At 37.3% G+C, this 15,300-nt stretch overlaps 2 protein-coding genes across 2 annotated transcripts in view; one reads left to right on the top strand and one right to left on the bottom strand.

Moving 5' to 3' along the window:
* LOC132396015 (beta-crystallin A1-2) overlaps nucleotides 1–15,300 on the top strand; it is a 118,795-nt gene that overhangs the window by 98,506 nt on the left and 4,989 nt on the right. The gene's annotated exons all lie outside the window — the stretch shown is intronic.
* crybb1l3 (crystallin, beta B1, like 3) lies at nucleotides 861–10,135 on the bottom strand. The gene is made up of 5 exons (XM_059971416.1): nucleotides 10,070–10,135; nucleotides 7,291–7,409; nucleotides 5,594–5,726; nucleotides 2,622–2,764; nucleotides 861–1,029 (listed from the first exon to the last, which is right to left on the bottom strand). Exons 1-5 carry the CDS (start codon nucleotides 10,133–10,135, stop codon nucleotides 861–863), a joined length of 630 nt encoding a protein of 209 aa, XP_059827399.1.

Raw genomic sequence — 15,300 nt, forward strand, 5'->3', positions numbered from 1 at the left:
TTCAGACATCAAAAGAGAACTGGTGAGTTCAATTTCATACAAGCAATAGAAATGTCTTGACTTGACTTCCATTAGAAATAAATGGAACGAAGATGAATCTTTATAATGTCAGCATATGTCTGAAGTCATCAAACCCAAGTACTAGCTCCTCTTTTACTTTAATTCCTCATATCGGTAATACTGTCATTACTCACAGAATATAAAGTCAATACATTAAAGTTTTTTTTAATTGGTTGACGTGTAGGTTCCTGTGATGTGATGACTCATAGAAATGTGTTATTATATGTTGGTGTCATAGAGGCTTCTGAATTGCAAGCATGTTGTGTAATAAAAATAGCAAACTGTGTCCAGATGGTTGAAGGTACAGTTTTATTTTCACTGTAATGTACCAGAGCTTACTTTTATTGGTAAAATTGATGACATGGTTACAAATATTGAAAATACTGGAAATCAAAATGAGACAAAAAATTGAATGTTGTAGTACGAATGTGCAGTTTACTAAAGATGTCTGCATTCCTGAGTAAGACACAGTGAAGAGTCATCCACACCAGGTCCATTTCCCAAAATCATATTTACGGCCTCAGAAACAATTTGATTGATTGTGCTCTCAGAGGACAGAGAGCTAAAAAGTGTAAACTGGATTAAAACTGGAAGTCATTTTTTAATACTTCCAGAATAACTAAGATTGCTGTCAGCAAAAGGAAGTTATGTCAAAGATATTAAAATTATCAACTTAAAATGGGAAATGATGGACTATAACAGTACCTGTGATAGATAAATTTTGGCTCAATATTGATTTTTAACTTCTGTTATGAAAACAATAAAATCAATCCCATGGCTGTCGAGAAGCATGTTTCATTTTAATGAACAAACTCAAAGCAGCCCCTTTTGTACCATTGCTGATCCTTCACACGGCGCATGGACTGAATCAAGGGCTGTTTGGCACCCCATTCGTTCCAATGCTTGTAAGATCCACATTCAAGCACATACTGGTAACCCCTGTAGCCTGGATACTCATAGCCAACCCACCTATAAAATACATAAATAGAAAAAAAATTGATTAAAAATAACGGCTTCAAATCATTACATATTACTGTACTATGCAAATAAAGTGAATACTGTCACTTCTTATACACATAAATTAATCCCAGAGGTGAGGGATTTTCACTTCAAGTTTAAGTTGGAGAAGCTGGAGTTTATGTTCTTATTTATTTTGAGACACAGTACAGAGTACTGTACCTTCCAGCCCTTCAAGCTGGGCCACCCCAATTCAGCCCCAGTCTCAGGACAATTTTTCAATGACCAGATAAACTACCTGGTACAGCTTTGGACACCGTGGGAGGAAAATGAAGTACCCAGGGAAAACCCACACGTCCCACGGGGAGGACATGCAGAGACTCCTTACAGACAGCGCCAGAACTGAACTCTGAACTCTGAGTTGTAATAGCATCACGCTTACCGCTTCGTTAACATGGCACCCAAGATCGTGGCAGATCCATCACCTTGGTCATCCTTCCGCACTACCCCCCCACCTTTTTCCAGATTCTTTGAATATTTAAATGTCAAAAAAATACAAATCCAAGAAGGATTTCTTTAAACAGTAAACTGTAATGAGCTGGATCTCTGTAGACAAGGATAAGATGAAAACTGAAAACTTGAGAGCAGCAGCTTGAGAGATATAAACTTGCAAGGTTGCAGGGAGGGTATGTGGTAAAGGACTTATTGAGTTTAGCGGTCTCCTGTGCCTTTACACTGCTTAAATTTGCTGCTAGACAATTGCGTATGTGTCATCTGTAACAATGCTAAGAATCAAAAAGGAACTGATTTTTCCATCAGGAAGAATCAGCAGGGGAAGACATCTGCTTTCGTGAGGACTACTCTCAAATCTGTACAACTTATAACCTGCATCTTCCATAAAGATGTTATACATTCTCTGTACAAAATAGCCTCCACAGAATATACAAATAATAATGCAAAATACACCCAGACTTTAAAATGAAAGTGCAATTTATTGATGTAGAATTGTCATTACTGGGTAAAGAGAGGTACAGATTGTGGCAGTGGAATAGACCAGGGCTCATACCAACTCGTACCAACTACCAGCTTTTAAGCTGACCACAGGAATATTCCTTAAAAGTGCTTATTCAAATGAAAAATGTGTAAAGCTTTGTAGAAAGTTACTTTTTTAAAAATCTAAATAGATCAACTTAAGAAGAAAAAGACCTCCCTAATATTATAAATTTGCATTTCTAACCTTTTTACATAAAGCATTCAAGCCAATATTCAAGCCATAATATGTTTTCTTATTAGATATTATAGTTTTCCTTCAGGCCTTGAAGTCAAAGTACAGTACATCATTGTATTCATCCTGTACCTCATTGAGTTTATTTCTTCAAAAACAATGTGCCATGATTCCTTTCTCACATATTCCTTCAGTCAACCATTTTCTTGTTCTGAGCTGCACTTGTCTAACAGATTGCCACATGATTCAAGTTGTTAAGGGATGAAAATAAATCCAATATTTCTGTGGGATTCCAAATCTGCCATTCATTCAAATTTGGGAAACAGAAGGTTCAATTACAAAAAAAAAAAATTTCTTTGAGGAAAACGCTATTACTCACGTTCCACCAGTGACTTTAATGCTGGCAACTCTGTCTTGGAAACCATAGGCCCATAAACTGGGAATATCCTCATCACAGATCTCCATTTTCCTTCCGTCAAAGTTGGCACATTCATGGAGACAAATTTTATGATCTTGGCCATCCTAATATGAAAGTTTTAAGTATGGTAAGTGGTTTCATTGTGTTATTAAAAAGGTATTATTATTACAGACAATTGAAAACACAACTTAAATTTGCATAAACTGGTACCTGCATGCTTTTCCATGAGAACATTATGCTTTTGGGTTAATTACCTTTATATAATTTTAAATACTCTAGGTCAAAAAGGAAGCATGTGTCCCCTATAAATATCTGCTAGAATCACCTTTCACTTCTTTTTTTTCCCAGTTTATTTGGTGGTAGTTCAATCCTGCATGACTATGATCCTGCATAATTAATTTCAGGTATTTCCCTACCTACTTTTTACTTTCATTTCTATTCCACCATCTGGAAAAGTCCAGTACACTTCTAATAATGATCCCCTCTTTTGCTTCATCTCCATCTATTTGGACTTTCTTCTTTCCTTTTGTTATTTTTGTTCTTTTGTGCTAAATTATTTACCATTAGCTCAACTCTCATTCCTTCTTCTTTTCCTACCACAACTAAACACTTCATAACCTGCAACATTAGGGTGCCAATTTTATCTTACCTGCTTTCTTTTATTCCTCCTACACAAGCCATTTAATATTCCTCGATTTCTGCTGAGTATTTTATAGTTAATCCTTTTCTATTGATCTTGCGGAATTATGTTACTGTTACTCATAGTGTCATAGTGCAGCGTCAGGCCCTTCAGTCTTCTTGACCATGATGACCCTTTTTTGCCCATCTACACTAACACCATTTGCCCACACTAGTTCCATATCCATCTATGCCTTGCCTATCTAAATGCTTCTTAAATAAAGTGATTGTATCTGACTCCAGCACATCCTCTAGCAGCAAGTTCCAGATAACAACCAATCTCCATGTAAAGAAATTGTCCCTCAAAACACCCTATTAGAACTCCTTCTTCTCATCTCAATCTTATGCCCTCTTGTTCTTGGCACCACAGCCATGGGAAAACGACTCTCATATTCTAATCTACCTGTACCACCATGTAGCAGAAGACCATAAGACCAAAAGAAAAAGGAGCAGAAGTCAGCCATTTGGCCCATCGAGTCTGCTCCGCCATTTTATCATGAGCGGCTCCATTCTCCCATTTAGTCCTACTCCCCCACCTTCTCATAACTTTTGATGTCCTGGCTACTCAGATAACTATCAATCTGTGCCTTAAATACACCCAATGACTTGACCTCCACTGCCACCTGTGGCAACAAATTCCGCAGATTTACCACCCTCTGACTAAAAAAATGTCTTCGCATCTCTGTTCTGAATGTGCGCTCTTCAATCCTTAAGTCATGCCCAGGACACTTACAATTATAAATAGGCTGAAACCCTCTAGTCCAGAATTCGTTGTCCAGCGTGTTTTGAATCTATTGTACAAATCGATACTAATTAACCAATTCTAAGTTCTAAAATTAACTGAGATCTATATTAAACCATGGCTAATTAACCTACCAGTGCAACATTTGCAGTCTCAGATGACAGTATTTCCAACTTACAGAGTTGTTGGGTTAAATGCTGGCATTATAGGGGTCCTGAATTATAAGCATATTGTGCAATAAAATTAGCTAACAGTGGTCAGGTAGTTGAAGCTACAATTTGATTACCTCTGACCTTGGAACCTTCACTTGACCCAGTGAGTGTCTATACTTAAGAAAGAACAGTCCTCCTGCTCAGAGGAAGGTGATTGGAAGCTGTTTCTCTAGTCCAAATTTTCTGTGGGCTGGCACAAATCAGGCCCTAAGGACAGCAAACTAAAAGGTTTTAAACTGTATATCTTTATCAGTTCACCCCTCACCCTCCTTCACTCCCAGAAAAGCAAATCCAGCAATCCAATCTCTCCCCAAAACTTAAGTCTTCCATTCCAGCAATATCCAAGTGAATCTCCTCTGCACTCTCTCCAGTACAATCACACCCTTCCTCCAGTGTGGTGACAAGAACTCTAAATGCAGTCTGACTAGTGTTGACTAAAGTTCAACATAATGTGTCAATGATGTCCTGAACTAATGACCTCCTTTTATTAGTTCATAATATTTTGTTGTGTTTTTCTTCCAGGGCCTTTGACTCAGGCTTGCTCAGATACCATAGTGCTCTTCTTCATGGCTCATTACTGTTATTAATGCATTTGGAATGAAATTGGAATCTCTCAGTCTCACAGGTTCATTTTAGCATCTATTCATGTTCCTGATCATGTTGTTTCTGTCCTCATACTGGAGATTATCACCCACAAAATCCATCTTCTTTGAATCTATAGACCACTTTGTATCTGTATATTTTGCAAGGTTGTATTTTGCTGATATTCTATTTGTGCTTGCTATCTTGTATGGGCGTGGATTAGGCCACCAGCCAAGTGTGAGGCATCGGAGCTGGTGCACCCCACCCGGGGTGTTGTGGTGCGGTGCAACACCCAGGTGGAAGTTGGCGCTGCCACCCTCCCCCAGTGTTCATTCAGCAGAAGACAAAGCTCTATTGTGGTTGATTGCCGATTTCTGCAGCACTGATGGACTTTTTATTGCGTGGCTGTATCTTTCTGATACCTTTAAGTGTTTGCTATTTTGTACGTGGTATGTGTGCTTTGTGCTGTGTTTGACTGTTGGTACTGTGTTTTGCATCTTGACCCTGGAGTAATGGTGTGGCATTGACAGTATTCATGTATGGTTGGATGAAAATTAAACTTGAATTGAATGAAACAGAATCTATATTATTGCTTTCAAATGAAAATATTCTGCTTCAAACAAAAAAATTATGTATCAAATAAACACTTTTAGCTTAATTTATATCTCATGTTCTAATAATCATATGAGATACACAGAACTATACAGAAATCCTCCTACCATTCTAACCGGTCTGAAAGACATCATGCAGTCAGTGCGATAGCTATTGGACCAGGAGTCCCAACGAGGATACTCTCCTTTCTCCAACATGAACATCTCGCCACAGAAATTTTGTTGTTCGTAACCCACCCATCTGAAAGCAAGCGAATGCAAGAAGTGTCAGAATTTCCTCTTGCAATTAATAATATGAACCATATATCATGTATCTGAAGGATACTGCTCAGTAATAAGTTTCAGCGTCACAGGTTCATTCCAACTTTGTCTACTGGGACACAGATATCAGAATATTTACATTTTCAATGTGCAAATATAACAGAATATGGAATACTGTAGTATCAGATGTATTCTTCTGAAGTGACACACTTGTGAAAAGGAAACGAAATAAAGATTTAATGACATAATTGGCAATAAGATGGTAAAATAAGAAAATGTTGCATCCAGATGTCTAGTCCCTGAAAAGAAGGATGCATGTGGTAAAGAGATTAAGTAGAAGGAAATGATAATCAGTTGATAATATTGGATTGGCCACAGTACTTCAGCACTCTAGGATGCAATGAGTATGTATGAAAAAGCATTTAGTATACATTTGCTGTAGAAATCATTATTAAGATACATAGATACAAGGAAACAACAAGCAAAATAGTATGTAAGGACCTCTATTATATTGTAAATAACATTCCATTATGGGATTGTTTTGTTTTGATTTACAAACAGCATGTTATGCCATCAATAATAATTTGGATTTATAAAATGCCTTTATAATAAAACACTGCCAATAGATTTTAATGTCACATAAGGATATATTAGGACAGATTAATATAAATCTATCAAATATATCAAGTATCAAATATATATATCAAATATATCAAGTGTTTTATTGTCCATGGGTCTGAATTCTTAAACTCCCCCCTCCAACAGTACTGTACTTAGAATCTTGATCTGAAGGACTGCCGTGTTTCAAAAGGTAATATATACTGTAAAAATAACTAAGAAGTATTTTAGAATAATTAGATAAAGAAAAATAAAGAGAGCGATATCATTTTTAAATATCTTGGATGGTAAGACAGGGTACTGTTTTTGGACACATTTTAAAATAAATTTATTGAGATACAGCACAGAATAGGCCCCACGAACCACACTGCTCAGCAATCCCCCGATTTAATCCCAGGACAATTTACAATGATCAATTAACCTACCAAATGGTACATCTTTGGACTGTGGGAGGAAACTGGAACACACAGAGGAAACACACACAGTCACAGGGAGAACGTACAAACTCCACACAGGCAGTGACAGGAACTGATCCTGCTTACAGCTTCTTCACTGACAAACATAATGATGAAAGTAAATCTGAGAATAACTCATCAGAACTGTCACAAACAGCTTTACCCCAGAAATTAATTACATGTGTTCTGCACTATATATTTAACAAATACTATTCTGTGATGCACAGTTATGCCTTTAGATGCATAGTTCCCCATAGCTGTGGATCCCATTACATAAAGCAAGGCCAACACATTGTGAAGGAATTGCACTTCATCTTGATGAAGTAGTGACTGCCTGTGGCTCTGTCACTGCTCGGGAATACTTTTCTGGCAATCTTTAAAAGTTGGAGGAAACTCAAACAACAGAAAAGTTAACATACAGTGTAGTTGCTCTGCACTGCGATTGGTTAAGTAAATATAGGAAAAACTCACGGTCCACATTCAACACGAAAGGATCCCACTCTACCAAATCCTCGATCGCAGATGTTTCGGCACTCTGCGTTAATGTCCACCCAACGTCCTTGGAAGTTTTCATGCTCGTATATGATAATCTAAGAATTAAAGAGAGGCAAATGAGTCTCCATCACCACTCTCATAATTGAAAAATTACAACTTCAGTTCAAACTTCAACCAAACTAAGTAAGTTAAGTTTCAAAAGCCATACCAGCTACAGCTGCCTTAAGTGGTGACTGCTGATTCAGACAGAGAACATACACATGAGTGTGCACTGAGTAAGATGGTGCAAAAGGAGGAATGTGAAAAAAAAGATTAACTGAAATGCTCAGACCTAGTTGTTATCCATTGATGCTGGAAAGTGTTCAAGAGAAAAAAAGATCAAGATTGGTCTTGCCTGCAAAGGACTTTATGGTGAAATAACTTTATGATTCTTGCTGGTTCAGTTCACCAGTCGAGTAAGAATGTTTGAACAATATGCTAGACTCGTTTTCCATTTCAGTTGTGCCCTTTTCGAACTGGAATTGGAATTGGATTTGGTTTATTATTGTTGCATGTACTGAGGAGTGACAGTGAAAAGCTTGTCTTTGAGACTGTTCACTCAGATTAAATCATTACATAGCACATTGGGGTAATTCAAGGTAAAACAATAACAGAATGCAAAATAAAGTGCACTGGACACAGTGCAGTGCAAGTAGACAAAACGGTGCGTGATCATAATGAGGTAGACTGTGAGGTCAAGAGTTGATTTATCGTACTAGGGATCCATTGGATTCAATACTTTTATAACAAACTAATAGTATTAGTTGCAGTAAAATGTAACTGGTAACATTATCTTAGACAAATTAATACTAGAGGAGTAAAATAGTAGAACCATGGAGTCTTAGAAAAGTACAGCACTGAAACAGACCCTTTGACGCAACTAGTGCATGTCAAGACAATTAAACTATCTACTCCCATCAACCTGCACCAGTACTCGAGATGGCCATACCCCTACTATCCATATACCAATCCAAACTTCTCTTAAATGTTGAAGCTGAGATTGCATGCACCACTTGGCCTGGCAGCTCATTCCACACTCTCACAAACCTCTGAGAGAAGAAGTTCCCCTTAAACTTTTCACCTTTCACCCTTAACCCATGATTTCTAGATGTAGTCCCACTTAACGTCAGTGGAAAAAGCCTGCTTACATTTAACCTATCTATACCCATCATAGTTTCAAATCTCCCCTCAGTCTTCTATGTCCCAAGGGATGAAGTCCTAACCTATTCAATATTTCCTTATAGCTCAGGTCCTCCAGACCCAGCAACATCCTTGTAAATTTCCTCTGTATTTTTTCAACCTTATTTACATCTTTCTTGTAGAAGGCTCACCAAAACTGTGCACAACACTCCAAATTAGGCATTACCAATGTTTTATACAAGTTCAACATAACACCTCCTGTACTCAGTACTTTGATTTCTGAAGGCCAATGTGCCAAAAGCTTTCTTTACAACCCACTGTAATTCTTACAAGAAACTCTATAAGATTGGTTAGACACGACCTACCATGCACAAAGCCATGCTGACCATCCCTGATCAGTCTATGTCTATCCATTTACTCATGCATCCGGTCCCTTAGAATAACTTCCCTACTACTGATGTCAGGTTCATTGGCCCATAATTTCCTGCTTTATTTTTAGAGCCTTTCTTGAACAGCAAAACAACATTGACTCTCCTCCAAACCTCTGGTACCTCATCTGTTGCTAAGGATGATTTAAATATTTCTGCTAGGGCCCTGGCTATTTCACCATTTGCCTCCTACAGGGTTCGAGGGAACAGCTTCTCAGGCCCTTGGGACTTAACCACCCTACTTTGCTGCAAGATAGCAAACATCTCCTCTGTAATCGATATAGGGTCCATGAAGTTGATACCACTTTGCCCTAATTCTATAGACTCTGCATCTGTCTCCTGAGTAAATATAGATGCAAAAAAATTATTTAAGATCTCCCCCATCTTTTTTGGCTACCTGCATTAATTACCATTCTGATTTTTCAGAGGACCAGTATTGTTTCTTGCAATCCTTTTGCTCTTAACATATCTATAAATAACCTTAAGATTCTCCTTCACCTTGTCTGCTAAAGCAACCTTGTGCCTTCTTTTAGTCTTCCTGATTTCTTTCTTAAGTGTTCTGTATTTCTTAAATTCCATAAGCAACTCATTTGTTCCTGCCTGCCTAATATCTCTTGAAAACCACATTCCTTATATCTGTTATCTTTACCTTTTATTCTGACAGGTACATACAAGCCCTGTACTCTCCAATTTTTGTTTTTGAAGGCCTCCCACTTACCAAGTACACCTATTCCAGAGACTGGCCTGTCCCAGTACACACTTGGCAGGTCTTTTCTGATATCATCAAAATTGGTCTTCCTCCAATTTAGAATCTCAACCTGCGGACCAAACCTATCTTTTTGCATATTTTTTTGAAACTAATAGAATTATGATCACTATAAGTACAATATAATATACTACACTATAATAATGTCAAGTACCTTTTTAAATGCCATAAAAACTCATTCTATAAGTGGACTGACACTGGTCATACCAGTAGCCAACATTTTGTACATGGACCACAAGTTACCTCACAGTAAGCTTGAAATCAAATATGAGGGCTATTACATAATAGTAAATTCTCATTTTCATTATTGCACACCGCACATTTATGTCAATAAAGTCAGATTATTGATAATATTTGAATGCAAATACAACAATGCACCTACCCTGTTACTACGAAGACCAGATGCAGAATGGCTTCCAACGCTACCTTGAGTTCCACTATGAGACATTGTGGTGATAGCTAAAATAATAATCAAAATAAAGCACTTGTAATTAGTTTGGATGTCAAATATATTTAATATCTAAGTATAAAGTTTTCACCCCCTTTGAAAATATTCCAATAGCTCACCGAACTACGGCTCAATCTTTTGCCAGACAAGAGAAAATATGGGAAGTGTTGTATAAACCTCAGCTCGTCCTTTTTATATTGGCAGTGGATTTGCTTCTTGTTTTTTTCTCCCCCTTTTGAATCAGGTTAGTTCACAAAGAGATCAACAAAGCAAACTGCATCGCACAGAAGTAGCAGAGGCTGACACCAGCCCTTTGCTTTGTTTCTCACAGCGACGCCGCACAGATCAGCAAAAGCTGCTGTGGTACTGTAGACAGAAGTGCAGCCGAGAACAAAGGGCTGACTTGGTAGACAGCTTTGTGTAGATTTGTTTGGTTTATGCTGCAAGTATCATAGAAACTTTTCCGTTTGGCAGGAGCACATAGATAGCTTGGAGGGGATGTGTTGATCTAACCAACAAATTTTACCTTACAGGCTTCAGCTCCTTTCTTCCAATTTGCACTCATATTTACAATTCATAGTACCATCAATAAAAATATATATATATTCATAGTAATATCAACCATGCACAGCTGATCAGAACTGGATTAAGCATTCCTAGGTGTCGGGTTAGGCATTAATTTGAGACCCCTTACTACCTTCAGCCATTTTAATTGTCTTCAATCCACTAAAGTAGAAAAATAAACAGATTAAATATCATTAACGGTAATACTACAATATTAGACATTGCTGCTACCCGTCCACACTCCCTCTCCACCCACCATTTTGATGCAATGATTGTGTGCATTTCCTCTGCATTACAGTGAACTTTACTGTCTCACCACCTGCCTATGCATTGCTTGGTCCATGGACATAGGCCCTTTGGCACCCAGAACTGTGCTTCAGTCCTGCCAATGGATAGCTCATTACTGGGGTGTAAGTTAGAATTTCCCAAGTGTCAGCTTCCTCCCAGCATACTTCTCCATCTTTGCAGGATTACCTTCCAAATTCTCTTCCTTTGATCTCCTCAACCTATTTCAAGCCACTCACTTCTCTGTTAAAATCCTTATATTCTACCTTCTCAACTGCCAAGCCCAAGCCAGTTTCATTCTTCACTCTCTGAAATAACCAATGATTTATCCTTTGTGATTTCAATTTATAGCTTATCTTGCCTTTATCTCTCTTAAGCCTTTCATAAAGTTTGCTTCCATAAAAGTACTCCTTACTATATTCATATCCACCTTGTCAATTAACCTTGTCAATTGTGTGCAGCTTCTCCACTCCCATCAATGCGAATTACAGTGGGTCCACTTGCATACACTTCAGTTCCTCACAACCATATTCCTTCACCTCACTTCAATCCATTTCCTTCCATACCTGCCATGAGGAAAATCTCTTCTGTCATTTGCAACTGCACTTCTCCAATTCCCAACATTTGTAAATTCACTTTCACTTTGTAACGTCAACCACTTCCTTGCCTCTATTTCTAAACGTCCTTGTCCACTTGTTCTTTACTAACCCAGTGATAGCCTTGGTTTTGCCTCCTTACGTTCAAAGACTACAGTCACAGAGCCATACATTTGCACAACCGTGATGCTGCAAAAAAAAACTATTCATAAACACTACTTCATTGTTTCTCTTTTGCACCACTTAGGTATCCATTTTTCAAACTTCTAGCAATTTTTATGCCTTGCACTGTACTGCTGTCGCAAAACAACAAATTTCGCAACATATGTCAGTGATAATAAACCTGATTCTGATATTGATCCTATCAGATGTGTGTCTATCTTAAGCTGTTATGCACAACCAACTGAACCTGCTTAACCAGGTATGACTGCCAAGTCAAGCACTATTGGTTTTGTTCTCTACGAAAACTATATATTACAATACTAAAACTGATATAACCCCTGTTTCCTTACTCCATCATTCACTGTCACCTCAAAACATCTATATTTCCTCTCTCTCTCATCTCAAAGGATAAGGCTGATGAGTTCTTAGCATGCCTTATCATTCAGATTGGAACTATTCATACTTCTCACAAAATTCTATCTCCCTTACCCACATATCCATCTCTCTCCATGCTTTCTTTCTCTGATGTATTCATGAAACACATCTGCCTCAATTCTATTAAGTTTCTGATCAACAGTTTTCAAAAAAAAGCCTCCATGCTATACATTTTCCTGTTCTTGTGCAATTCTCCTCTTTTGCATCATCGCCTCCTTAAATAGAAAACTTGTTTTAATATTCTATCCCTGTAAATTACTATCTCAGATTAAATTTTTCAAATTGGCACTCAGTTTGTAAGTATTGCGAGCAAGTCAAAGGCTGATTGTAGTGTCCTAATGTAACTTCAACTCTACAGTACATTCCATCTGACACCTGGTAGGACTTAACTTCATAAGTTAACTTTACTTCTGAATTCAACATTCAAGCCAAAATGAAAGTGAGAGTCATTCAAGAAATCAAGTCAGCAGAAACAGGCTGGTTTGAAATCAGGAAATTAAGGAAATAAGACATATTTCTGGTTTGAACTACAATATAACTTCATAACCTTTGCCATTCAACTGAATTCCATCTCAAGAGGGACCTCAGAAAATATTCTCAGAATGGAATTACAGTAAAACTATCATAATTTGGTACCCACAGGATGAATATTGAATTAAATATCTTTGAAGCTTGTTTCTTTTTCCTCATTAATTGCCTCTGTCCAATTTTACCCTGCTTGCAAAGTGACCATGGAATTGTGGAGGTAAGAATTAACAAGTAATGCTTGGTATTTCACTTAAGTTACCCATTCTTTAGTGTGTCAGCAGACTACTTAATCAGGCCAACATTCAGACTCAAAGGCACAATTTTCAGCAGAAGTGATCAACAAACTGCAGAATTGTGTCCAGCATATACCACTCCATGTGTACTCCATTTATGATATTATATTGTCATAACAGAAGTCTGTATTTTAAATTTAGAGTCTGTTTAAGGATAACTGTGAAAAGCAACACTACTGCGAAGTTTAATTAGTGAGTAATCATATACTTCATAGCTGTCAAAATGGGAACCCAAAGCAGAAATACTCAGTGACGTGGCAGAGGAGCATTTCTCTAAATCAATCTTCAATAAAAATCATTGAAACAAAGGCAAAATTATTTCCTAAAACCCTTATCCTCTGTGTCTGGTACAAGATAATTTATTAAAATTTAAGACTGCATATTTGAATAACTAGAAAGGAATCGTGTAGCATAATTTGCACTGTTAACACACATATAATTACAAAAAGACAATATTGTAGTTTGTACCAGAAATATGTCTTATTTCCGTAATTTCTTGATTTCAAACCAGCCTGTTTCTGCTGATTTGATTTCTTGAATAACTCTCGCTTTCATTTTGGCTTGAATGTTGTATTCAGAGGTGAAAGGGATTGATAACATTCACACTCACATTGTTTGCTTTTACCAAGACTGAAAGGCAAAATTGTGTGACGCCATCTGTAAGAGGCCTGGGATCTGGGAATTTGCATTTCCTTTATCAATCAAATTCAAAAGGTTTATAGAGGCACATAGAGCGTGAACTGAGAAATTTAAATCAAAATAATTAATCCAATGGCATGCAACGTTCTTAAATTGAAACAGGGAGAAAAAATATGGGGTTATCAGAAAGAGATAAAGAACAACAGTAGCAAAGAAATCATACATTACCATTATAAATTATTTTTAGTCTGAGAAAAGTTGCTTAATACAACAAATTGCCAAAGTCCTGACACCGGAATGAGCACAGTTTCTTTTTTGGGTTACTTTAAGTCACTGACAACTTTCCAAAATCAAACTATCAAGGTGGGTATAAATCTAAAATAAAACCAGGAAAAGATGTAAATGTTTATCAAATCAGCAATAGCTTTTGATAGAGACCAACAAAATTGTCTGTCTAACCGCTGGAGATGCCGTGGTTATTTATGTGCTTCAGTGTTGTCCTCACAATGATTATGGAGGGCAGTATCTATGATATTTTTTCATTGTGCTTGTGTCATCACAGACAATTATTATTTGATTTTCACTGTAATTGTACTGAATATTTATAGCCTTCTGATCATTAATAATATGACTAACATTTGAGGTGCAGTTTTATTTAATCTCTCTTCCATTCATCAGTGATATTTACCAGGGGCACTGCAGTCCAGGGCCCTTAGCATCATCCATGGCCCTCCCATCCATCCAGCAATATCTTTGATCCCCTACCATCAGGCAGGAGGTACTGTCGCATTAAGACAAGAACAGTCAGGATGGGAAACAGCTTCTTCCCACAGGCCATAAGACTACTGAACTCCCTGCCACCATCCAGGTCACATCACGTATGAAACGTCTGTAGCGTTATGCTGTTTACTTTTAAACTTCAGTCGTCTGTGCACCTTATTATCTATTACTGTTACTTTCTGAATTGTGTGTTTGAGTTATATATACTGTGTTGTCCACCTTGGCCTGGAGACATGTTGTTTCATTTGGTGGTATACATGTATATGGCTGAATGACAATAAACAGAACTTGAACTTGATTATAAATGTTAAAATTTGCACCATGTATTCAATTGTTTGATAGCTCAAAAGCTGAGGAGTTCTTCGTACTGCCTCTATAACTTCACCATAACTCTAATGTGGTATGAAAATTTTGTTAGTTATTTCTGTGGAATACCTTGAACTGTCTATGAGCTTCATAAATTTAATTAAAGGACATATGGATTACTCTTCAATGTTCTCAAAGTAGAACTGTGCAGGTGACCATCCTAACTATATAACGATCCGAAGTCCTAATTTTATGTTATATTTTCCAAATGTTTAGACAACTGAAATCCAGTAACATTTTATTGACATTGCTCCCCGCTATTTTACCCGTAATGGTATCTCAGCTATTCTAAATGGACAAATCGGCAGCAGAGGGGCATATTTCAAGAAGTGTTATATTTTGCTAAATAGCTGTGCCACAATTTGAGTTTTTTAATTTTGAAATAATTCATAGAACATAGACTAGCACAGGAGCAGGTCCTTCAGCCCACAACTACTGCCGAATGAATTAAATAAGTAATTAAATGGATAACTAAAGTAATCGCTTTTGCCTACATAACGTCTATATCCTTCCATTT

The sequence above is a fragment of the Hypanus sabinus genome, chromosome 6 (assembly GCF_030144855.1).
Source record: "Hypanus sabinus isolate sHypSab1 chromosome 6, sHypSab1.hap1, whole genome shotgun sequence".
NCBI classification, from domain to species: Eukaryota; Metazoa; Chordata; class Chondrichthyes; order Myliobatiformes; family Dasyatidae; genus Hypanus; species Hypanus sabinus.

What these genes read in the sequence shown, in the direction of transcription:
- crybb1l3 (XM_059971416.1), bottom strand. Translation starts at nt 10,135, where the DNA reads ATGTCTCATAGTGGAACTCAAGGTAGCGTTGGAAGCCATTCTGCATCT. An exon ending in CTGGTCTTCGTAGTAACAGG is followed by an intron (nt 7,410 to 10,069) that starts GTAGGTGCATTG and finishes TTTAATTCTTAG; the next exon opens with ATTATCATATACGAGCATGA. An exon ending in TTTCGTGTTGAATGTGGACC is followed by an intron (nt 5,727 to 7,290) that starts GTGAGTTTTTCC and finishes GCTTGCTTTCAG; the next exon opens with ATGGGTGGGTTACGAACAAC.